General features: G+C 40.3%; 1 protein-coding gene across 1 annotated transcript; it reads left to right on the forward strand.

The window, feature by feature from the left end:
* The first annotated feature begins 278 nt into the window (after positions 1 to 278).
* Positions 279 to 23,947, forward strand: MSRB2 (methionine sulfoxide reductase B2). Its single transcript, XM_043968933.1, has 5 exons — positions 279 to 680; positions 5,668 to 5,762; positions 11,244 to 11,320; positions 18,413 to 18,560; positions 23,411 to 23,947. The coding sequence occupies exons 1-5, from the start codon at positions 560 to 562 to the stop codon at positions 23,507 to 23,509; spliced, it is 540 nt and encodes a 179-aa protein (XP_043824868.1). The 5' UTR covers positions 279 to 559; the 3' UTR covers positions 23,510 to 23,947.

Here is a 23,947-nt window from a genome sequence, read left to right on the forward strand (position 1 = left end):
AACAATTTTTGAATTTAAAGTCCTTTTTTTTTTAACTTAAAGCCTTTTTTAAGGGGCAGGGGCAGTCAGCTGCTCCGGTCTGCAGACATTATGGAAATTTAAGTCAAAAATAAGCCAACAAAGTCTCTTTCCAAGCCTGGTCTTGTTCCTGGTGAGCTCGGACCGAAAGGGGTGGCACACCATGGGCCTGATTCTGTCGGGGATTGAAGGTGGCGCTCACGCTTCACTTCTAGTACTGCCCCTTCAACCCCGCCCCCTTACTTCTAGAGCGTGCCTGCCTAGCCTAGAAAGGGGCCCAAATTGAGGGCAAGGGCACCGCAGGCCTGGGAGACCGGCCCACAGGTGAAGCCTGGGCACAGACAACACGGCCGGTTTTTTTTTCCCTGGGGCTGGGCAGAGCGGTGCCAAGCCCCTTGCCCCATCCCGGGTACCCCGGGTACCCCAAGTCCCTCCGACTCGCAGCTACAGCACTCCCCTTCCTCCGCCCTTCGCCGAAAGGGGCGGGTCTGGGAGGGTTCCCGCTGTGCCCAGACCAGTGCGCCTCGGGCGGCCAGGGAATATGGCTTGGCTCCTCTTCCGAGGACTGTCCTGGCTAGGCTGGAGAGGGCTGCCCTCTGGGACCGTGCACGGAGGCGCCTGCGGCTGCGTCTGCCCTGGGAGAGCCAGCCACAAGGACGGAGGTAGGAGCGAGCGGGCCCTGGCCACAGCAGGCCCGCAGTCCCGGGGGGACCCCGTCGGCTGGTCCAGGCAATCGGGAGACCGCCTTGGGGAGCCAAGGGAGCCGCAGTGTAGGCCCCTGGCTCCTCCACTCCCCGCGCCCCCCGGCGGACGCCACCCCCAGGTGGCCCCTCCCCCATCTGTCCCCTCCAACTATCCCCTCCCCCAGCTGTCTCTCTCCAGTTGTCTCCTCCCCTAGCTGTTCCCTCCTCCAACTGTCACGTCCTTAGCGGTACCCTCCTCCAGCTGTCCCCTCCCCGAGCTGTCCCTACTCTTTCTCCCCGAGTTTCAGTTTTGCTTTTCTGTTTGGCTGGATGTGCTAGTTGCAGGCTCTGCATATTCTAAGCACTGCTCTTTTTCTGACAAAAGTGCAAAATGAGATCCTCTTTTCCCCCCTCATGTCTTTCTCGGTGTTCAGAGCCAAGCCCCCTCTATCCCTTGCTTTGGATCTGTCTGCCTTTCCTTCAGGCTCTGACTAGGGAATTAGGGCTATGTTGCTTAACTATTCAGAGGTTTATATTTTATCTTCTCAATTAAATTGTAATTTCTTGGTTACACTTGGTTCCCAATAGGGCTAGGACCGAGCACTTCACATACTATGAACTACCAAAAAAAAAAAAATTTTTTTTTGACTTGTCTCACGTAAAGTCCCACTTAACATAAGAAACCTTTCCTGGTTCTCCTTAACACCAAAACCTTTCTTCCGAGATTCTCTCCAGTTTATCCTGTATTTATCTTGTTATACATAGTTCCTTGCAGTTTGTCCCCCCCCCCATCATATTATAAATTTCTGGAGGGCACAGACTTTCTTTTGCCTCTTTTTTTTTTTTTTTGCAGGGCAATGAGAGTTAAGTGACTTGCCCAGGGTCACACAGCTAGTTAAGTGTCAAGTGTGTGAGGCTGGATTTGAACTCAGGTCCCCCTGAATCCAAGGCCAGTGCTTTATCCACTGTACCACCTAGCTGCCCCCTTTTGCCTCTTTTTTTTAACCCACAGCCCCTTAGCACTGCGCCTAGTTCATAATATAGGCTAAATAAATGGTGATTGATTGATTGATAAGCACTTAATATATACTTGTTAACTTGACTACTCATTTTCAGCAAGGATTTTGAATCTAGAATAAGCACAGAGCATCACTCTCATATGGATAATTGACTGTTCATTTTTCAATCAGTCAAAAAGCATTTATCAAGTATTGGAACTTTGTATCCAGGGACTCAAAGACAAAAATGCAACAACCCCCTGCCCTCAAGGAAGTTACACACTAATGAGGGAAGCAAGATCTATGTAGATATAGACACAAAATGCTTATAAGGGTGTTTGGAGAAAGGCTTCATGTAGATTGCAGCTTGGCATCCCAGCTTGGTCTTGAAGAAAATTAGGAATCCCAAGAGACTGAGGTGAGGAAGGAGTGAATTCTAGGCCTGGAAGAGGACCAGGGCAAAGGAGATGCAACATCACATGTGCAGAACAGCTGGACTCTAGTGTGCAGAGAGGAGTAACATGTACAATGATTGGAAAGGTGGGAAGGGACCAGGTTGTAAAGAGCTTTAAATGTCAGACAGAAAAGCTTATATTTGGCACTAGAAGTAATGGAGAGCATTTATTGAAGAGGGGCGATGACATGGGCAGACCTGTCATTTAGGAAAATTTCTTTGGCCACTCTGTGGGACATGAATTGGAGTGGGGAGAAAAGACCAAAATGCCAAAAAGGAAGCTATGACAAAAGTCCTGGCAAGAGATAATGATTGGTAGCCATGTGAGTTTGAGAAGTGTCTCAGAGTAAGAAAAAACAAGATTTGACAACTGATTGACTATATGGGATGAGCAAGAGTGAAGAATTGAGAGTGAATCCAACATTGGTTACTGGAAAAATGGTGGTGGCCTCAGCAGTAATAGAGAAGTACAGAAGAGGAGTGAGTTTGTGGGAAAAAAATGAGTTCTGTTTGGGGCATGTTGTGTTTGAGATGCCAAGAGTTCAAATGCCTAATAAGTTTGTGATGTGAAGGTCAGGAGAGAGAGAGACTAGGGCTGGCTATGTTGATCTGGGAGTCATCTACATAAAGATAGGTGGTTCTGTTGATGAGATTTATACTTCAAGGAAGATATTTGACTACATGGTCTCTGAGGTCCCTTCTAGCTCTAAGAATCTCTGATTGTTTGAATGACACTAAACTGATCATTAGAGATATAGGCTAATTTTAGCACATTAAATGAGGAGTTTGATAAGAAAGACTTAAGTTGATTATTGTTGGTTTTATTTTTTTTAAAGAATTTTTAGCAGTTCATGGAGTATGATTATGTTCTGTTATTCTGTTTGTGAAGCTATTAATGAATGCTTTGGAATTGTAGGAAGCTCACAAATAATAATGAGAAGGAAGATTTTTGTTAAATTTTGGTCTATTTTGTAAATGTGAATCAGCAGTGTGGTGCCTTCAGTTGCTAAACCAGCTCCAAAATCCAAAAAAAAAAAAAAAAGTGCCAATCTCATTACTGAAAACTTGAAGAAAAGCCAATTTTCAAACCCTCCCATTTATATAGTACAAGATTTTTTTTCACTAAACTTTTGATTTCATTGGTACAGGGAACTCTCTGGACCAATGCACTTCAGTACCTGCTCTATATCTTAAGTATCTTAGAAAACTAAATGACTTGTCCAAGATCACTCAGCCTCTGGACTTCTTTCTTTTAGACAGCTCCTTATCCACTATTACACACATTCCCTCAATCAGTAGGGGAAATACAGGGCAGTAATTTGTATTATAAACACACTTCTCTGCTTTTTAGGAAATTTCACCTCTAGGTTCTCTTAAGTAGTACCCTCCTCCACATCACTTAAAAATATAATTCCATTTGCAATCATTATACCTACACATAGCTTTATTTTGAGTGAGTTACACCTTTACAGGCAGGGGTGTGGAAATGGGTATAATTTTCTCTGGAGCCTGTAACTATATTACTCTCCTGCCAAATATTGTGTGTCTGGCTAAGCAGGATACAGAGACTCTAGAACTTACATGCTTAATTATCATCAGGGCTAATGAAAGAAAACAAAACTGATCTAGAACCATAGATCATCCAAAGTGAACAAATGTATTTGACTTGGGAGTACATATCTGTTAGCAGACTCACCTTCTAAATTGTTGTGTTTTGGTTGAGAAACATACTCAAGGAGATGGGTTCAAGTCCTGCCTTGAATACACCGGCTCTGTGACCCTGGGCAAGTCACTTAACTACTCAGTGCCCTCTAGTCAATTCTCATCTTGGAAGAGAAGGCTGGTGCATACCATGGATGGTATATTCCTTTTAGATTCCAGGAACTGGCTCAAATCCTGACTCTGCCATCTTTGACCCATGTGATCTTGACTAATTGCTTCATTTCTATGGGTCTTAGCTTTTTCATCTGTAGAATGAGGGGGTTTGGTGAGAAATTACCCAGATATTCTTCTACCTCTAGACCTATGGTCCTGAGTCAACACCAGTTTAAGGGGGACAGGAGCAGAATGCCCCAAAAATATGGTGTTGGGGGAAGCTATTATGGAGCACCCCCAAGTTATTACTACATAATGCACATATCAATCCTTGTGAGCTAACTAGATTTATTAAACTTTCTCCCTACCCTTCCAGATGACCAACAGCACAGCATATAAATGGACAGTGAGTAAACTTAACTTGCAGAAAGTAACTATATGATAGAAATGGGTCTTCTCCAATTCTTTTTATTATGGGACATTTGGGATGTGAGACTGACCACAGAATCTCAAACTCCCTCTTCCCCCCAAGTCTACACTTCAGATTTTCTCATTGTCAACCCTATTCTCTCCCCGCTTTGATCCAGTGTCTGAGAAAGAATTAGACTTTCTCCTTGCCAAGGCCAACACCTCCTCTTCTGTCTTTGGTACTGTGCTCTCCCCTACAGGGTGTATGGGGTACTCAGGAAGGACCAGCACCTCTGGTGTGAAGGCTCACTGAACTCTTCAGGGCTGCTCATCCACCTTTGATGTCCGATTGACACTCAATTCTCACTGGTGGCTCTAAGAAGCTGTAGTTTGGGCAGCAGCCACACCCTGATAAATCCTTCTCAGCAGATGGGTTAAACCAGGTTGAAGGTAACTGACAGGCCTGAAAGAGAGTGAGGCTGATGACTTTGTGCAGCTCTGTCTCACTTCAATCCAATTCATGAATGATTCAAGACATGACCTCTTGATGTTACTGTTCCTCTTCGAAAACAAAGAAGGAAGTACAGTTCTCCCCTCTTCTTCTAGAAGCTTATGCCTTTAATCCATCTGTCTCCCCATCTTCATTTTGCCCCCTTTCCTTTTTCTCCCTTCATGGTCTGCTTTCTCTCCATCTCTCTCTCTCTCTCTCTCTCTCTCCTTGTCCTGTTTCTGTGTCTCTGTCTCCATCATACACCCCCATAATGACTCCTTCCTGGCTGCTTTTAGTCCTTCCTCAGTTAAAGAAAAAAGCCACAGTTAGTTTTTGAAGGGATATAGGAATATGTAGCAACTCCGAGTTATCTTTCTATAGAATCTCTTGTAATAGCTCCTAGCTTTACCTATGATAGGAAATATTTTTTGGAACCAATAAGAGAAGAAAGGGAGTCAAGTGCTACCCTTAGACACTCAATCAGGATTTATTCAGCTGTTTGTAGTACATAACTTCAGCAATGATTTTGTCCCCTATTCCCTGACACTCACCACCCCCAGCTGCCTCTAGCAGGGATAGACAACTGGCCTTCAGCTTTTTATTAAATTCATTAAATCAATGAACGCTTCAAATCATTTTGTACAGTGTCTCCAGTCACTGTGGAGGGTGAGAGTCTGGGAAGAAAGGAACTCATGTATCTTTGATTTTCCGTTAGAGGATGAATACTCTACTATAAAGAACAATGGGGGGGGAATTAAAATGAATCATGCTTTTAATATTGTTCTTTTTTCAATAATATAGGGTCTCTCAACAAGCATGGCAAGCCAACCACTGACTGGAAAGAGAAATTGACTCCAGAGCAGTACTATGTCACTAGAGAAAAGGGAACAGAACTGGTAAACTACTCCATGTGGGCAGAGAGGGATGGGGGGAAAGAGATTTGGAAGGGAGGGAGGGAGAGAAATAGGTGATAGGATCATAGTCTTAGAGCTGAAGGGAACCTTAGGGATCATCAAGTTCAATCCCCTCATTTGACAAATGGAGAAACTGAGGCTCAGAGAGGCAATCTTGCTTGAAGGTCAAAGTCCCAAATCCAGGATTCAAAACCTTGAATTCCACATCCCACTCCCTTTCAACTGTGCCATGAGATCTTGGACAGGACCTTAGAGAACATCTAGTTGGACCTTCTCAGTTTACAAATGAGGAAACTGAGGCCCAAGCTTGCCTATGGCCACACAAATAAATAAGGAGTAGAACTGAGCTTGAAACTGAAGTCTTCTGATTCCAGACCCAGTCTGGAAGATACTACACTGTCTCTTCTTGTGCCAGGCTACCTCCCCTCACACCCAAGAGGTGAGAAATCCTTGTCTAAAAAAGCTATCCTCCAAACTATCAACACATTTGGTCATCTCTTTTTTATTTTATTTGGGGGGGGCAAGGCAATGAGGGTTAAATGACTTGCCCAGGGTCACACAGCTAGTAAGTGTCAAGTGTCTGAGGCTGTATTTGAACTCAGGTCCTCCTGAATCCAGGGCCAGTGCTTTATCCACTGGGCCACCTAGCTGCCCCCTTGGTCATCTCTTAAGAGAGATTATTCTTCCTTATCACTCTGGGTTTGGTCTGTGTTGCTATTGGCAATAGCAGTTCAATGCTGATACTTTTTGTAGGGGAAGGGGGAAGAGTGTGATGGATGGAGTTTGGAACTTCCATCTGAATCCTGATTCTGCCCCTTGTTGGATAAATGATCACATGCAAGTCATGTTCTCTGTGTTTTCATCTCCACTTTTGTAAAACAGAGATCAGAATAATACCTGTAGTAAAAGTGTTGTAAATCTTAAAGTGGCATATGAATGTGAGTTATTCTTCTCTGCCTCTGTCTGTAATGCATCCAAAACAATATCACCTAACACTTTCCTTATAAAACTCTGTGATAGAGAATGTCTAATTAGGTTTAGGTTTGAAATGTCCAAAGAAACTGCATTATTAAGCAGTTTCACCTGGACAACAGTGGCTTGAATCAAGGCAGTATTATATAAAGACTCTAACATATCTGTAGTTTTACCATTATTCATCCATGCACATTCATATGGTTATCTATAAAGGGATGCTCCATTTTACAATAGAAAGAACCCTGGAGGGGCAGCTAGGTAGCACAGTGGATAAAGCATGGGCTCTGGATTCAGGAGGACCTGAGTTCAAATCCAGCCTCAGACACTTGATGCTTACTAGTTGTGTGATCCTGGGCAAGTCACTTAACCCTCATTGCCCCACAAAAAAAAAGGAAAAAAAAAAGAACCCTGGAGTTGGAAACAATGGATAATAATAACAATAATAATAATAATAATAATAATAATCGCTACTATTTCCATAGCACTTTAAAGTTTGCAAAACACTTTATATGTTATCTCATTTGATCCTCACAATAGTCCTGTGAGATAGGTACTGTTATTCTCCCCATTTTACAGATGGGGAAACTGAGGCTGAGTGAGGTTAAGTGACCTGCCCAATGTCACACAGCTAGTGAGTATCTGAAGCAGAATTTAAACTTAGGTCCTTCTGTCTCTGTGTCCTGTCTACCCACTGTACCAGCTGGCTTAGAGTAGATGTTAGTTCCAGGTCTGTGCCTGAACACAGGTGGTATGGAGTTAATGCATTTGGAATGGAATTCTAGTGTTGGTTAATCCATTTAAGTAATGGGACCTAGGTCAAACATGTTAACTCTAGTGTCTTGCTTCCTTATCAATAGAATAGGACAATAATACCCACTTGTTTCACTATGTTTTGTGAGGTTAAATGAAATTATGTAGTAGTAGTAGTAGTAGTAGTAGTAGTGGTGGTGGTGGTGGTGTTTCATCCCCACCCACTCTGTTGCTGAAATGGTCTCCTCTGGCCTGATTAATCTATTATAATGATTATATTGAATGTTTAGGGGAGACTTATTTCAAGAGAAAGTTTTATGAAAAGCAAGGCAAGTAGTTAATAAAATCACCGTACCTTACCCATCACTTCCAGAGGTTTAGGGACAGTGCACAGGTGAGTCACAAATTATAATTGCCCTCTGGGTATTTTGGGGGTACTTCCAGAGTTTGTTAAGCCAGGCCTAATTCTCAGGTACAGAATGAATAAAGTATTTATTAAGCAGTCACTATGGACAAAACACTGGGGATACACACAGAAAAATAAAACAATCCCTATTCTCCATGATCTCACATAATAATGGAGGAAGACAAAGCATATGGAAGGTTTCAGCTGCAAGTCAGACAGAAAGGTCCCATGATCCTCCTGGTACAGAACAAAAGCAGATGGTGATGCATCTTCTTTGTTGTCATCTCCACTGATAAATCCTATTGGTTTCTAACTGAGCCATGTGACAGTGCTAAAGACTTTGGTGGCAAGAACTTTCTTTTCTGGGTCATCATTAGCTGTGGCTGTAGCCCCTGCATGAGCCAGGCTGCATCTCCACAGGGGTTAACTTCCCACAATGATGGCTAAGGGCACTGGGCTGGAAGCACTGATATACCCAAGGGCTCAGAGTCCTGGACTGTCTCCTTCAAGGGGTCCAAGGGGAGAGAGCAGTCAAGGTGGTTGTGGTGGTTTGACTTGCCTGGTACATGCTACCTTCTCTCTCTCTGTCTCTCTGTCTCTCTCTGTCTCTCTGTCTGTCTGTCTGTCTGTCTGTCTCTCTCTCTCTCTCTCTCTCTCTCTCTCTCCCCCATATCCCAATCCTCCTTCTTTCTCCCTCCCTTCCTCTTTCTTCTCTGTCTCTTTCTGTTTCTCTCCCTTCCTGCTCCTCCTCCTTCTCTCTCTGTCTCTCTCTCCCTCCCCCTCCCCCACCCTCTCTCTGTCCTTTCCTCCTTCTCTCTCTCTCTCTGCCTGTCTCTGCCCCCACCCACTCCTCCCTCTCTCTCCCTCCCTTCCTCCTTCTTGTCTGTCTGTCTGTCTCTTTCTCTCCCTTGCTAATTTATCTAGGCTGGCTTGCTTGCCCTGTTTGTGACATGCATGGTTGGCAGTCGGGGGGATTGGCTAGCCCCCTCCTCCTCAGGAATCACTTCCCTGGATGATGGTTGAGAGGGCCGGGCACAAAACCGGGCACACAGTGGTCCCAGAGGCACTGCCACTCCCAGGACTCCTGTGCCCATTTGCCAAACAACGCTTGGTGTGTGTATAGATACGGGAGATGACCTGCCAGATGTTTAGTAGAATAAATTTGTGGGTTTCTCCGGCAGATGGCATATACAACACACCCCGTGTGTTTGGCTATTTTACAAAATGAGCTCAGTCTGTAATCTAAACTCGTGTTGCAGATACTTTTGGAGTTGATCCTTTTCTATATTCTACATGTTTAAAAAAAGTATGTCCAACTTGTGAGCCTGTGATGTGATTTATTAAATAAATATCCAGAAAGCCTACAATCCTGATAGTGTATATAGCACCTGGTGACTTACCAAGTGCTTTTGTACATCATGGAAGGGTCATTATGATGATATCTGACATTTCTAGGGTACTTGAAGGTTTAAAGAAAGTGTTTTAGAGGCATCATTTCCATCTAATCCTCATACAAACCAAACAAGTACCAGCCAGGCTGTTCTTGCCTTTAAGGATCTTATACTCTATTTAAGGAGATGGGTCATTCACAACAGAACCTTAAAGGACAATGTAATGTAGTATATGATTAAGTGACAAGGGAAGGTTATAGGGCAGGGCTACACAGTATACAACATCAGTGTAGAGAGCCAGAAAAAAATTAAGAAGGTGTTTCCAGTTTAGTTTTGCCCTGAAGACTGAGTGATATTTGCATAGGCAGATAGGAAAGGTACAGTCTGTTTGCTGCAGGATACAGGTTGGTTTTTTTTTTTTAATGCAAATAAAAATGCCCCTTTGCTGTTTTTTGTGAGCCCAGGCATGAGTGCCACAAATTAAAGAAACTTCCCTTCATTACAGATGCCAATCAGTGCTCCTGATGGAAGCTCAGGGTGGGACTGCCCATAAAGCAAGGTGCCAGATCCTCTTGGCAGAAGAAGCAGCTCTGATTTCTACAGCTAATTTTAGGGTTTGCAGAGGGAAAAAGTCCAAATGTGCCCAGATGGTCCGCTCACTAGGTTAATTTGAAATTGTCCTTTATGCAGAGCACTACAAAACACAACGGCAAAACTTCCATGGGGAGTCTGGATGTTTGACCTTTGAGTTTTCTGAGTTACAAGCACAAGAGAAGCTCTGAAGCCCCAAGTTTGATTTCCGCTTTAGGACTTTGGGCTAGCCTAGTGGGGCTGGATCCAAACTTTCTTTCTGCTAGACAGTATTCATGGTTCTCACCTAGCTCTAGGCTAGTAGGGATGTTTCTGAAGAGAGTAGAAGGGTTTGAAGGAGGAGAGAAGTGGACAAAAGAATGGACAAAGACAGGTTCCCATGTGTAATGGACCGAATTCACCATATGGTGCTTCTTTAATTATTGACTCAGGGGCAGCTAGCTGGTGCAGTGGATAAAGCACTGGCCCTGGATTCAAGAGGACCTGATTTCAAATCTGGCCTCAAACACTTGACACTTACTAGCTGTGTGACCCTGGGCAAGTCACTTAACCCTCACTGCCCCCCCCAAAATTATTGACTCAGTTTCTCCTGTGCCTTAATGGTTCTCTGGTTCCACAATGAATTTCTTTTAAAGTTATGAAGCTCTATCACATTTAGTTCATGCAGCTACCAAATCAGTCAACAAGCTTTTATTAAACATTTACTATGGGTCAGGCATGAGAGATACAAAGTTCCAAAAATAATTGCTTTCCAATTGGGACATGCCCAGCATGGTCAATAGGGGAGCCTAGCCCCTCATTAACATGTTTTAAGTATACAGTATCTCTAATGCCATATGGATCATATTAAAGACAGAGCACCTTCCCCCCGGTCCGTGCTGAACTGTGCTTTTATATATTTATATCCCCATTTTAATTGGGGATTTCAAAGTGCTTTAGCCAGTAGAGCAGATTCCTATTGAATTAGCTTCTTTGGAATGGAGGCTGAAGCCTTCTAGAGTTGCAGAGGATGAGACTTTGGTCTCCTGCTTTTTAAAACACTTTGAAGTTCTTGGATGAAAGGTGTTATATAAATACAAAGCATTATTAATGCCATAATTTGAATATTTGGCACAATAAAGACTGAGCTGTAAATAAGCCTGCAGCCTTTTTCTGGAGAAGCCCGCTGCAGTTTTCTCACCTGGGAGGTTTGGGTTGCCTGTTAGGTTGGCACAGGGACTCCTAGAGGCATGGACTTTTTCTGAGTTGTAGCCTTAATTTTAAGACTTGTCTCTGCTTTTTACATATGATTCAATGGAACTTGTTCCTGACATGGAGCCTGGAAAACAACAGCCTTTCTTTATTTTGCAGCCCTTCAGTGGAGGTCTTTTGAATAACACAGAGCCAGGAATGTATCACTGTGTTTGCTGTGACAGCCCACTGTTCAGGTAAGAGGGAGAGAGACAAAGAGAGCTCGAAGTACCTGGAAAGCTCAGTGTGCTCTAAACCCTGCTGGGTACTGTGTGCTAACCTGTGTCAATGCTGCCTAAAGTTGATGCCCAAAGACTTGAAAACAGGGGCCCATAACCTGGTATCCATGAACCCTTGGGAGGTCCGGGAGGGGGAGGGAGGAGAAGGGATGGAGAGAAGGGAGGGAATCCATAGACTTAGATCAGGAAAAAAAATTGCATCTTTATTTTCAGTAACGTCTAATTGAAATTTAGAATTTCCTTTAATTATTTAGAAATATTATTCTTAGAAGGGGTCTATAGACTTCCCAAGCATGCCAAAAGGATCCACAACCAAAAAAAGTGATGCATAAAAAACATAAAAAAGTTAAGAACCCCTCCTGAAGATAAATAATATTATTTTATAATATATTATTATAAAATGTGGACCTATGTTTATTTTTAGTCTAGCCTTGTGTTTTCTTTTCCATGTGCCCAATAACTATAAACGTATAAGTGAGCGATATTATTGGACACCTGAAGACAAAGCCAGGAGAATTTTTTTAAGGGGAAAAAAGTATGGGGGAAAATCCCATAATGCTCCATTATCATGAGATGAAAATGGTAGCCCTATTGTAGAAAATGAGTTTATAACTTAATTTAAGAAATGTAGTATTTCATGAGAATAGATTCCCCAAAGTACTTGACAGTGGTGAATACCATGCCCTTTTCTATAGAGTTAAAAGTAAATTAAATTGTCCCTTGATTTCAAAGCCTCTTTTAAGTGAATCAGGATCTTAACTCTCATGACAAAGGCTTTTTTGTTTAGACATGCAGGAAACAGTCTAAAAAAAAGTAGATTAGATGAACAAGAAAGGAAAACATCTTTGAAGTCCTGTTTTTTAGAACTTCAAAGATGTTTTCTTTTCTTGTGCATCTCCTCTAAATTGGTTTAGAATAAAATATAAATCAAGCCAGCTCTGTGAATCTTCCATTAGACAGTACTTCATTATGTCCCCTTGGCCTTGAACAGATTGGGTTTTCCAGCAATGCCGCTAATGTGGGCTGCATTAGTACTAGGGGAAGGCCAGACCCCTGCCATCAAAGGATGAATGGAGATTAGGATTGATTTTTCCTTCATTCTCATTGATGGGCAGGCCCCTGCCTGGATTCATTTACCCCATCGGTGACTTGTGAGAAATGATCTGAGATGGCAGTGAGCCCTAAAATGATGTGAGGTAATTGAGGCTAAATAGGTTAATTTTTACACAATTTGCAAATCACATTTCCACAATGCCATTGACATTGGTTATCCCAGAGACCTAAGGTCTCATAAAGATGGAAAAACATGTCCTGAGCACAGGAACATCCCTAGATTAAAAAAATGTCAGAGAGATGTGCATGCTTCCAGGTGCAGAGTTGTAGCAGGATCCTGCTTGTCAGAGAGGCAGGAAAATAAAGAACATGTTCAACAGATTTTTAAAAGGTTTGACTTGCTACTGTATGTTGATTAGATGTTTTTCTCTTTTTAACAACATCCTTGGAAATAGATGAGAAAAGCTAAGGAGTTTTTTCTTGAATGGTTTGTCAATTTAATTCTGTGGGCAGAGTAAGAACTAAGGGTAGGTAAAGTTGGCAGCTGCCCAGGGCACTATACATCGAGGGGGCAGAGAGAAGCAATCAGGATTGCTTTGTAAATGTATATGTTTTTATTGCCAGACAATTTCCATGACACACAGGTCTACTTTATGGCAAATTGTGAAATCTCAAAGCCTCTTCAATTTTCTAAATATATTTGCCTTGGCTTCCTCTGTTTATGTGCCTCTTCCTTCCTTCCTTCCTTCCTTCCTTCCTTCCTTCCTTCCTTCCTTCCTTCCTTCCTTCCTTCCTTCCTTTCTTCCTTCCTTCCTTTCTTCCTTCTTTCCTTCCTTCTTTCCTTCCTTCCTTCCTTCCTTCCTTCCTTCCTTCCTTCCTTCCTTCCTTCCTTCCTTTCTTTCTTTCTTTCTTCCTTCCTTCCTTCCTTCCTTCCTTCCTTCCTTCCTTCCTTCCTTCCTTCCTTCCTTTCTTTCTTTCTTTCTTTCTTTCTTTCTTTCTTTCTTTCTTTCTTTCTTTCTTTCTTTCTTTCTTTCTTTCTTTCTTTCTTTCTTTCTTTCTTTCTTGTGCCTCATTTCCTTTATCTGTAAGGCAAAGTCAATGTTTTCTCTTCAGATCATTCCCTCCAATCCCTATTCCATTTTCACTATCTTTGGTCACATTGTTCCCCTCTCCTCTCTGAATGTCCCTCTCTCCTTCCTTCCACTTATCCAAAGTGTACTCATCCTTTAAGCTCCCAGCTCCAGTCCTACCTTATTCCTGAAACCTTTGATTACTTCTTTTCCCTAACTCCAGCTACTCAACCCTTAATTGTTCTCAAGTTACTCCCTGTTGTTGGATAATTCTGCCCCAATCTGATTGTGGAGGAATCGTGGTATAATGGAGTGAACACAGGATCCAGAGTCAGGGGACCTGGATTTGAGTCTTGGTTCTGCTACTTAGTACTAATGTTCCCTTCTTTAGGTCACAGTTTCCTCATCTGTGAAATGAAAGACTTAGATGACATTAAAGTTCTTTTCCTGCCTTGTCTATGATACTTAAGGGTTGAAAACTTATCGCACATCTGTGTTCCCACAGTAAAAAAAAATAGTGAAAGAAATGAGCATGAGAACTAGAGCTGTCACCAAAAAAAAGACATCAGTAAGACAAGCAAGGATAAGGACAAAGTATCTCTCCATAACAGTTGATCCTTGGTAGAGCACTGACTTTATTACAAGTCAACACAACTGACTTTGAGGATAAAATACATCCAGATAGTTGGAGAATCACAGCTTTTCATACCAAGAGAAAAGTCAGAATCACTAAAAGCTATTACTTGTATGCAAGAAACTAAAGGAAAGCATTAAAATATCAGTTTTCATTTCAGAATAACATATCCTGCAAAGTTCACCTTAACCTAAATGCAGTATGAAATATTAAATACAAAAGAGAGGAAATTAAGTTCATTCTTTTAAATAACCCAAGGATAAGCAAGGCAAGCAAACTCATTAAAGAAAAGAAAGTTAAGAAAGCTAACTGTCCATATAACAAGAAAAAAAAAGTACCTAGATAAATATTCATATGCTTCTTGGGCCATTAAGAGAACAAAGAGATAACACTTATGCGTAAACTTCAAAAAGCTTTTGCTATGGAGGGAAAAGGAAAAATTAAACCCCTACTTATTGGATCTTCATTTGTAAGTTCAAATTCCTTTGGTTGGGACTGCATAGATAATCACTCATATAATATAAGGAATGGAGGGATCTCCAGAAATATAGCATTTCCAACTTGGTCAGGAGAAAGGGCTGTTCTCTTACAGCTCTCTCACTTTGATTGAAGGAAACCAAGAGAGAATTGTGCAAGGGGGAAGAAGATATGTCAAATTCTCCAAACAGAAAGTAGAAAGCTCAGAAGGTCTCCCAAGGTAAAGAGTTACACCAGAGACCTCAGACAGGTTCTGTCTAGGGATAGTGGGGACTTGAGGGGATTCTTTTCACTAGAGAGAGGGGGAATGTGTTTTTTGGGACTACACCCCACCTCTTTTGTTCTGACATGAGAGACAGACAGATTGTAGTTGGAGGACTTACATGAACTTAAGTATATTATGAGAAATGAAAATAATGCCTGATTTTGATAAAGCATTTGATAAAGAGAGGTACTGGGAACAGTGTAGATGGCATATTAGAAAGCCTCCAACTATAAGAAGATAAAGAGGGGGCAGCTAGGTGGCACAGTGGATAGAGCACTGGCCCTAGATTCAAGAGAACCAGAATTCAAATCCAGCCTCAGACACTTGACACTTACTAGCTGTGTGACCTTGGGCAAGTCACTTAACCCTCATTGCCCAACCAAAAAAAAAAAGCCCCCCCCCAAAAAAAAGGAAGAAGAAGATAAAGAGCAAATACTGCCCTGTGACATCATTGCAGCATAGAAGTATGACCCTGGATACTTAAGGGTATGGCATCGGAGTAAAAGCTGTACCAAGCTGGATGAACTCTAAAACCAATGACAAACTGAGGTGGATAAGGCACTGAACTTAGAGGCAGGAAGAGCCAGGTTCAAATCCCACCTCAGACATTTACTAGCTATGTGACTGTGCACTAGTCCCTTAGCTTCTTCATGTCTGTTTCTTCATCTTAAAGATGAAAGGAGGGGCAGCTAGGTGGTGCAGTGGATAAAGTACTGGCCCTGGATTCAGGAGGACCTGAGTTCAAATGTGGCCTCAGACACTTAACAATTACTAGCTGTGTGACCTTGGGCAAGTCACTTAACCCCAATTGCCTCACCAAAACAAAACAAAACAAAAAACAAGATGGAGGGATTGGACTCTGAGGTCCTTTTACTCTCTAAGTATGTTGTCTTATGATTTCCTGATTGTTTAAAGACTAGCCTAGCTAAATTCAGAGAGGCTCTTTGGCTGGCTGAAGGGTGACAATATATTTTTTTTTGCTACAGCCATTCAAGAATATGACAAGCATCCAAGCTTTCCCTACCTCACCCCAAAAAGGAACTTTCCATTTTCAGGTGGACACCCCATCTATCCTCTATAAAAATTTTTGCCTTCCTTTTGTTCTGGGAGGAGGATGTTTCTAAACCACCTTCTTGCTGCAGGTGAAGTCTTTGACTTCCCACTTGGTCACTTTCTCTAGCACCAAATAAAAGACCACTTTAATTCTAATTGCACTGTATGTGAGTATAATTCTTTACTGAGGAATACCTAAGGACCCCTACCTTTTTCTTTTTCCCTGTGACATTGGAAATTGGTTTTCTTTGAAGTATCCAATTTGCAAAGGCTGGGGAAAGTATTTCTCAATAAAGAAGTAAAACCTATACACTCAGAAATAGCTTCCAATCTCTAAAGAGATATGTCAAAAGAAGAAAGAGTACGGAAAGGAATATATGTTCACTAAGTTTCCATTAAACTCAGCCTGTAAGAAAGTTGATTGCAGAGGTATACATGTTAAAAAGGCAAGTGAAAAAGTGGCTCCTTTTATTAAAGGCAGAGAAGAAGGAATCCAATTCAAAGCTTAGCTGAGATTTAAGAAGTTTTGGCCTTAATATCTTTTGTTCACATTTATCTCCCCATCCACTTTGTAGGTGAACTTCCAGGCTGGGCTAAGATTCTAACTCAAGATGTCCCACTTGACTCATAGTGAACCATAGAAATTGGTCTGAATCATGACAATAGCATTTAATAAATGTTTGTTGAATGAATGATTGTGAGCTGTCAATCCAACCCTAATATTGAGAATTAATCACACTGCCCTCTTTTCCTGATCCCATCCCAAACAAGAAGTCCTTGGCATTCCAGACTCATTCATATGATGGTGAGATCATTAGTTTGAACATTGAGTGACTTATTTGGCAGCTCCTATTTTTACTCAGGTTTAAGTCTGGGAACACGTGATTTATGTGTGAGTATAGGGAAAAGTCATGAATGGCCAGAATGGGTTCCAAAGTCTTGCTTCATAGAGTTGTGTAACAGCCTCTCTGTTCCATAACCTACCTTTCAAAGTGCTCATGAAAATCTGTTTTGTTTTCAATAAATGTCAAGTCATATTGACACTCTCAAATTATATTGGTGCTATGAAACATATTCACAATTTTTAAAGTTCTCCTTAAAATAGAAGTGAACTAGAAATTTCTTCTTAACTTTGGTTTCAAATCATCCAGGTCTGACAAATGGGGTAGACAAGTGTAAAAAAATTAATTCCTTACACAAGTAAAGGATATTGATTAAAATCCTATTGTGAATTCCATTAAATTAATGGAAATTTTTCTGAGGTATGTTTTACCATTTACCACTAGGTGTCACTATGTATTGATTTGGGGGAGTAGGGAAGTTGCCTCGATTTGAAATTAAATATAAATTAGGAGTAAGTAGGGATAGGTCCAGAATACTCTTGTTTCTTACTTTGTGTTACTTAAAGGGAGCCAGTCACTTAAATGTAGGGATCAACTTGTCTAAATGGATTTAACTTTTAAAACCTCCGAAATCAGGTTGTTTATATGTTTGTATAAGTGGGGTCTCTCCCATTAGGGCATATATCAAGATTCTGTTAATTATGTCTAAAAAGGGTTTATTCCCATAAAACTGTTAACTTTAGAAAATTTGCCTTTTTGTTATTGTCTTAGAATTAAGATTTGCAACTGCTTCTCTCTAGTTCTCAAGCCTTAATGACAAGTGTGATTTCTCATTTATGAAAACAGTTTAATAAGATGAAATTTCTAATAAGTATCAGCATTCATGAATCAATATAGAATATCTGTACAGGAGAGGAGATGAATAAAAGGATACTTCCCGGGTCTTTTTTTTTTTAAGCCAGAGGAGATCAGATGAATGTTGTGTCTTAGAATGCTTTTTGTTTTGAGAAATAGTAGGCATGTCAAAATACTGTACGATGTAATTATTATGTGATGCTGAGCTAAATCTCATTTTCAAAGTAACACTATATGATTTGCTAAACAGTTTTCTTAATGCTGAATGTTGAGGGGGCTGGGTGTCATTTTTGTCCAGATCTGTGAGATCATTAGTTTCAACTCCCTTCACTGATGCAGACTGGTCACATTCTGCTCATGAATAACTTAGGGTCTCAAAGACTTACCTTGGGAATAAAGATTAAATGACTTGCCCATGATCAATGATCACATGGCAAGTATATAATAAAAGGCAAGACTTAGGAGCACAGATTTAGAACTGGAAGGAACCTTAGAAGTCATTGAGTCCAACCCCTGATTTTACAGATGAAGAAACTGAGGCAGAGGATTTGGCTATAAGCCCAGCACTCTACACACTGCATTGCCTAGAATTTGAGCCCAGGGTCTGACATCAAGACCAGCCTTCTTTAACTATGCCATGTAGCTCTTCAGTAGTACAACAGGAAACTGATGTGGGTTAGGGAGAAGAAAAAGGATTTCATTTTATTTTTTGGCTGGGAAAATAAGCCAGCAGAGTGTACTTTGCATGATAATAGCAGACTGCTTAATAACAATTTTGATTATTGTTGATCTGATCTGCAGTTCTGAAAAAAAATTCTGCTCAGGCACTGGGTGGCCTTCCTTTACAGAGGCTCACGGCACATTTGGTTCTGATGAAAGTGAAACCAATATCCTGAGGCGGCCAGACCACTCCTTGGGATCAACTCGAGTAGAGGTTGTTTGCAAACAGGTGCGTTTACTTTAAAGTTACACAGAAGGCCAAATGAGTATTTTCTTCTAGCCTTTTTGTTTACATTCTCAGTTCTTAACAGGAGGCCACTACTTAAAACACATTTTTCATTAGTTATCAACTTAAAAAGTAATTCTGAAATGATCATTTTGTTTGCTGGTTCTTAATTTCAGAATTTAAAAAAACCCTCAAGTCATTCCAGCCCCTCTTACATAGTTCTCAGCAAAGGAAGTAAAAGCACAATGCCTGTCTAGGCATCTTCTCAAGCTTTTCTCTCTCCTGCTTGAGCCTTCCAAGGGAGCAGAATGGAAATAAGGTTTGAGAATGGACAGGAAATTAAAGTGATCCCTTCTACCTCTCCCCATCCCCGAGGGTTGGTTGAGGATCAATAACTAGGATGAAGGCTTTGCCAAGGTATCTATGCCCTCATATTTGCATTAAGAAGTAGTATGGCAAGTTACTAGGAGAAAGAAGCTATCTATGGCTGACTGAGAGTATAGACATGAGATACTGCCCTCTTCATTTGTGCTGTAACAGAATCTTCTCTTAACAACCTTAACCACGGGTCATGTGAACAGTTAGAGATTCCTTTAGAGGGGCTAGAAAATGGGTAATGTTTAGCTATAAGGAAATCTTACAAATCAATACTGACCAGCCAAAAGATAACCAGAAAAGAAATCGGACTAAGATTCTAAGAACAGCAAACTGTAAACCAGGGGTTCTCAGACTGGAGTTGAACTTTTTTTTCATATTCTGATAACTGTATTACAACATAATTGATTTCCTTTGTAAGACTTTGTATGTTTTTTTAATCATTTAAAAACAATGTTGTGAGTAGGGGGCCATATTCACAAAGGAGTTTCAGAAATCCTGCTGGAGGCAAATTGCATTTTTTTTTAAAATGAAGAGACAATTCTTAGCTTTTGTGCTCAGTTCCTTCTGTTAATGAAAGCTCTCATTGAAGCTTGTAGCATTCTGCAAATTAATTCTCACTCACAAAAACATTTATTAAGCTCTTACTTGATGTCAGGATTGGTGCTAGGTACTGGGAAGACTAGGACAAGAATAAAAACTTTCCCTCCTTGTCTTTGAGGGGAAATTATTCTTTAGGGGTTTTTTTTTAATAGAAAATAGCGTCAAAATAAGGTTCAGATGCAATAAGGAATGCTGAAGGTGAGGTTGTGTTTGTTTCACTTTTGGTTTAGATCTATGGTTAGAGCTGTGGTTCCATTGGTGTAGCAAATTCTAGATTAAGGAAATCCTTTCAGAAATGTAAGTCAGTTATCTGTTTCGCAATGGAAGACTCTGAGAGAGCTGCCTAGGGTACTGAGGTAAGTGACTTGTCCAAGATTGCACAACCAATATGTATTCAAAGGTAGAACCTGAACCCAGCTCTTCCTACCTATTAGACTGGCTTGCTAGCCATAGCACCATATTGCTACCACGAAGGAAGGATATCATGTTGTTAAGACCAAAAGGAAAACATTTAAGGTCATTGAATTGAGTAAAGTGGTATGGTCCAGTTAAAAAGAATATACTAGAGAGATCATAGGATCATAGCTGTAGAAACTTTAGGTATAGGACACAGTCAGTAAACATTTATTAAGTGCCTGCTATGGGAGAGGCACTGGGCTAAGCCCTAGAGATAAAAGCAAAAGACAACTCCTGTTCTCAAGGTGCTCACAATGTAATAGTCATCTAGGCCAACACCCTTCTTTTACAGATAAGGGAACTGAGAAAATTAGCACAGTACCTGCAGTGCCCTGAACATAGTAAATGCTATATAAATTAGCTTTACCTGACACAACCAAAAGTTAAATGATTTTCCCATGGTCACACAGGTGATCAAAAATTTAAATTCAGGTGCTCTAATTATACATGTATTGATCTTTCTTTTGAACCATTCTCTGTCAATGTACGGGTTGAAAAAGCATCCATCTGCTGTGGTGAGGTGGTTTAATGTTTTTTAAGGCACATGGCTGCCATTTGAATCTTTTTTTAGGTGGTCCTTAGGATTTAGAGATGATAGTAGGTAGCATGATGTCAGTGCTGAGCTTAAAGCAAATGAACCTGGATTCAGATTTTACCTCTAAAACTGTGTCACCCAGAGCATTTGGTGTCTCAGGAACCTTCCTGAAAACGTCATAGGTTTCAGTCTGCTTTGATGGAAGGAATTTCCCATAGGAAAGGCTGATGGAACCGTATTTACTTTTTAGACTTACATTAGGTAGCAAGTTGAATCGGATAGAGAGCTAGATTTGGAAATAAAGGACTTATGTACCAATTCATAACTCTGCCCCTTGGTATCTATGTCTGTTAGTAACTGTAAGAAATTCAGTTAATCTCTATGAATCTTGTTTTATTCATTGATGGTGGTGGTGGTAACAACTCCTTTAGATACAGTGCTAAGCTTTACCAAATGCTATAAAATATTGGGGTAGTACCAGATATTCCCTTTAAAGTTCTTTATCCTATATGTTAATTTCCCCCCTCATTCTCCAAAGTCAGACCTTTTTTGATGAAAATAATAATTATATTTTACATAAATTATAATGAATAGGCTTAGCCATGAAAAACATTGAAAACATCCCCTCCCTCCCCTCATTAAAGAGGCAGAAGGCAAAGTGGTTGGAATATTGCACATATTGTCAGATACACTTAATGTGTTGGTTGCTTTTGCTGACATGTTTTCCTCTCTTTTTAAAACCTTTGTTCCATGGGATGACTCACTTGCTAAGGGAAATAATTTCTCCAAAGAGCTGATTCTCAAATTTTCGGTATGAACACTTACACCTCAGAAATCGATAAATGTTACAAATCAGGGTTGATTTATTATTTTGTTGGATGTCTAGACTAAAGAAAGTGATGGGGGCAGCTAGGTGGCGCAGTGGATAAAGCACCAGCCCTGGATTCAGGAGGACCTGAGTTCAAATCCAGCCTCAGACACTTGACACTTACTAGCTATGTGACCCTGGGCAAGTCACTTAACCCTCATTGCCCCTCCTCAAAAAAAAGCGATGGGGAATTTGTTAATGATGCAGATCGAAAATGTTGGGTTTTTTGGAGAGCCAGTTGTTAAGCATTTAACAGCATACTTCTGTGGAGAGGAATATATTTGGAAACAAAGGTGATATAACAACAAAAGATGTCACTAAACATTTGTTTAAAAATCATTGACATATTACAAAGCGGTAATTATCAAAACAATCTGGTACTGGCTGAGAAATAGTGTGGTGGATCAGTGGAATAGAATAGATATGAATTACACTATAGTAAATGACTATAGTAATCTAGTATATTATAAACCCAAAGCTCCAAGATTTTGGAACAAAAACTCATTATTTGACAAAAGCTGCTGGGAAAGCTAGAATATAGTGTAGCAGAAAGTAGATATAGAGCAACATCTCATACCGTATAGAAAACTAAGGGCAAAATGGGTACATAATTTATTCATAGTAGTATCATAAACACATTAAGAGAGTATGGGATAGTTTATCTGACAGATTTATGGACAGGGGGAAAATTTAAGACCAAAGAAGATATAGAGAGCATTACAAAATGCAAAATAGATAATTTTGATTATATTAAATTTAAAAGCTTTTGCTTTTTTATATATAAAACCAAAGTAACCAAAATTGTAAGGAAAGCAGAAAACTGGGAAAGAATTTTTACAACAAGTATCACTGATAAAGGCCTCATTTCTCAAATATATGGAGAACTAAGTCAAATTTATAAAAAATAAAAGTCATTCCCCAATTGATAGTCAAAGGGTATAAACAAGTGGTTTTCAGACAAAGAAATTAAAGCTATCTAAAGCCATATGAAAAAATGCTTTAAATCACTATTGATTGGAGAGGCAAATTAAAACAGCTCTGAGATACAACCTCACACCTATCAAAGTAGCTAATAGAAAAAAAAAAAGGAAAATGTTGGATGTTAGAGGGGATGGGGGAAAACTGGGATGCTAATCCACTATTGGTGGAGTTGTGAAAAGATCCAACCATTCTGGAGAGCATTTTGGAATTATGCCCAAAGCAATACCACTGCTAGGTTTATATCCCAAAGACATCCCCCAAAAGAGAAAAAGGCCTATTTGTACAAAAATATTCATAGCAGTTCTTTTTGTGGAGGCTAAGAATTGGAAATTAAAGGGGTGTGCATCAATTGAGGAATGACTGAACAAGCTGTGGTATAAGTTTGTAATGAAATATTATTTTGCTCTAAGAAATGGCAAGCAGGATGACTTCAGAAAGGCCAGGAAAGACTTATATGAACTGATGTGTAGTGAAGTAAGCAGAACCAAGAGAACATTGTGCAAAGTGACAGCAATATTATTTGATGAAGAACTATAACTTAACTATTCTCAGCAATATAATGATCCAAGACAATCCCAAAGGATTAATGATGAAGTATACTATCCACCTCCAAAGAACTGATATTGATTGAACACAGACAGAAGCATGCTATTTTCACTTTCATTTTTTTCTTTTATTCAAACTTTCTTGTACAAAATTACTAATATGCTAATGTTTTACATAAGTACACACGTATGGCTGCTTATCATCTCAAGGAGCAGGGAGGGGAAGGAAGGAAGGAGGGATAGAATTTGGAACTTAAAATTCTAAATAAAACTGCTTATTATCAAGAATAAAATAAAATGAAGGGCATTGGACTATATCAGAGGAGACAGATTCATGGGCCTGAATCAGATTAAAAGATAGTTGGGAAATGTTTGACAAATTTTAAAAAATACAACATAAAGAATGGAAAAAAACCAAACATTGACTTGTTTTTATCTGAATGAGACTGTAAAGCACTTCTTGTTACTAATGATGAGTTTTCTTTGGCAGTGTGAAGCTCACTTGGGCCATGTGTTTCCAGATGGACCTGAACCTACTGGACAGAGATTTTGCATCAACAGTGTGGCACTGACATTTAAACCAAGTTAAAACTGATTGACTCAAAATCTAAGGAGATGAAGGCATGGTTTAGGGGAATGAGTGCTGTGTTTGGAGTCAGGAGAATTGCAAGTTCAAATCTTAACCCTGACCCTAGCATTGTGATCAGGGGCAAATAAATCCCTACATTTTTCCGAGCTTCAGTTTCTTCATCTGTAAAATGGGAAGGATATTGCCCTTCTTACCTACTTCATTGGGTGGTGTGAAATCAAATGACATGTTTTTAAGGAAATCAAATGACAAGTTTTAAGTTTTATGTAAGCTTACTTTTAAGTAAAGTACTTTGCGAACTTTAAAGGGCTACATAAATGTTGGCTACTACTACATGTTTTCGTGTTAGTGAACAAATGAATAAGCATTTGTTAAGTGCCTACTATGTGCCGGGTACCATATTAAGCACTAAGGATATAAATTCCAAAAGTGATATAA

This window comes from Dromiciops gliroides, chromosome 5 (assembly GCF_019393635.1).
Source record: "Dromiciops gliroides isolate mDroGli1 chromosome 5, mDroGli1.pri, whole genome shotgun sequence".
Lineage (NCBI taxonomy): Eukaryota > Metazoa > Chordata > Mammalia > Microbiotheria > Microbiotheriidae > Dromiciops > Dromiciops gliroides.

Bases quoted from the DNA above. Each gene is read 5' to 3' on its own strand.
- MSRB2 (XM_043968933.1), top strand. From the start codon at position 560: ATGGCTTGGCTCCTCTTCCGAGGACTGTCCTGGCTAGGCTGGAGAGGG. The intron at 681-5,667 runs GTAGGAGCGAGC...TCAATAATATAG, and splicing joins AGCCAGCCACAAGGACGGAG to GGTCTCTCAACAAGCATGGC. The intron at 18,561-23,410 runs GTGCGTTTACTT...TTTCTTTGGCAG, and splicing joins TAGAGGTTGTTTGCAAACAG to TGTGAAGCTCACTTGGGCCA.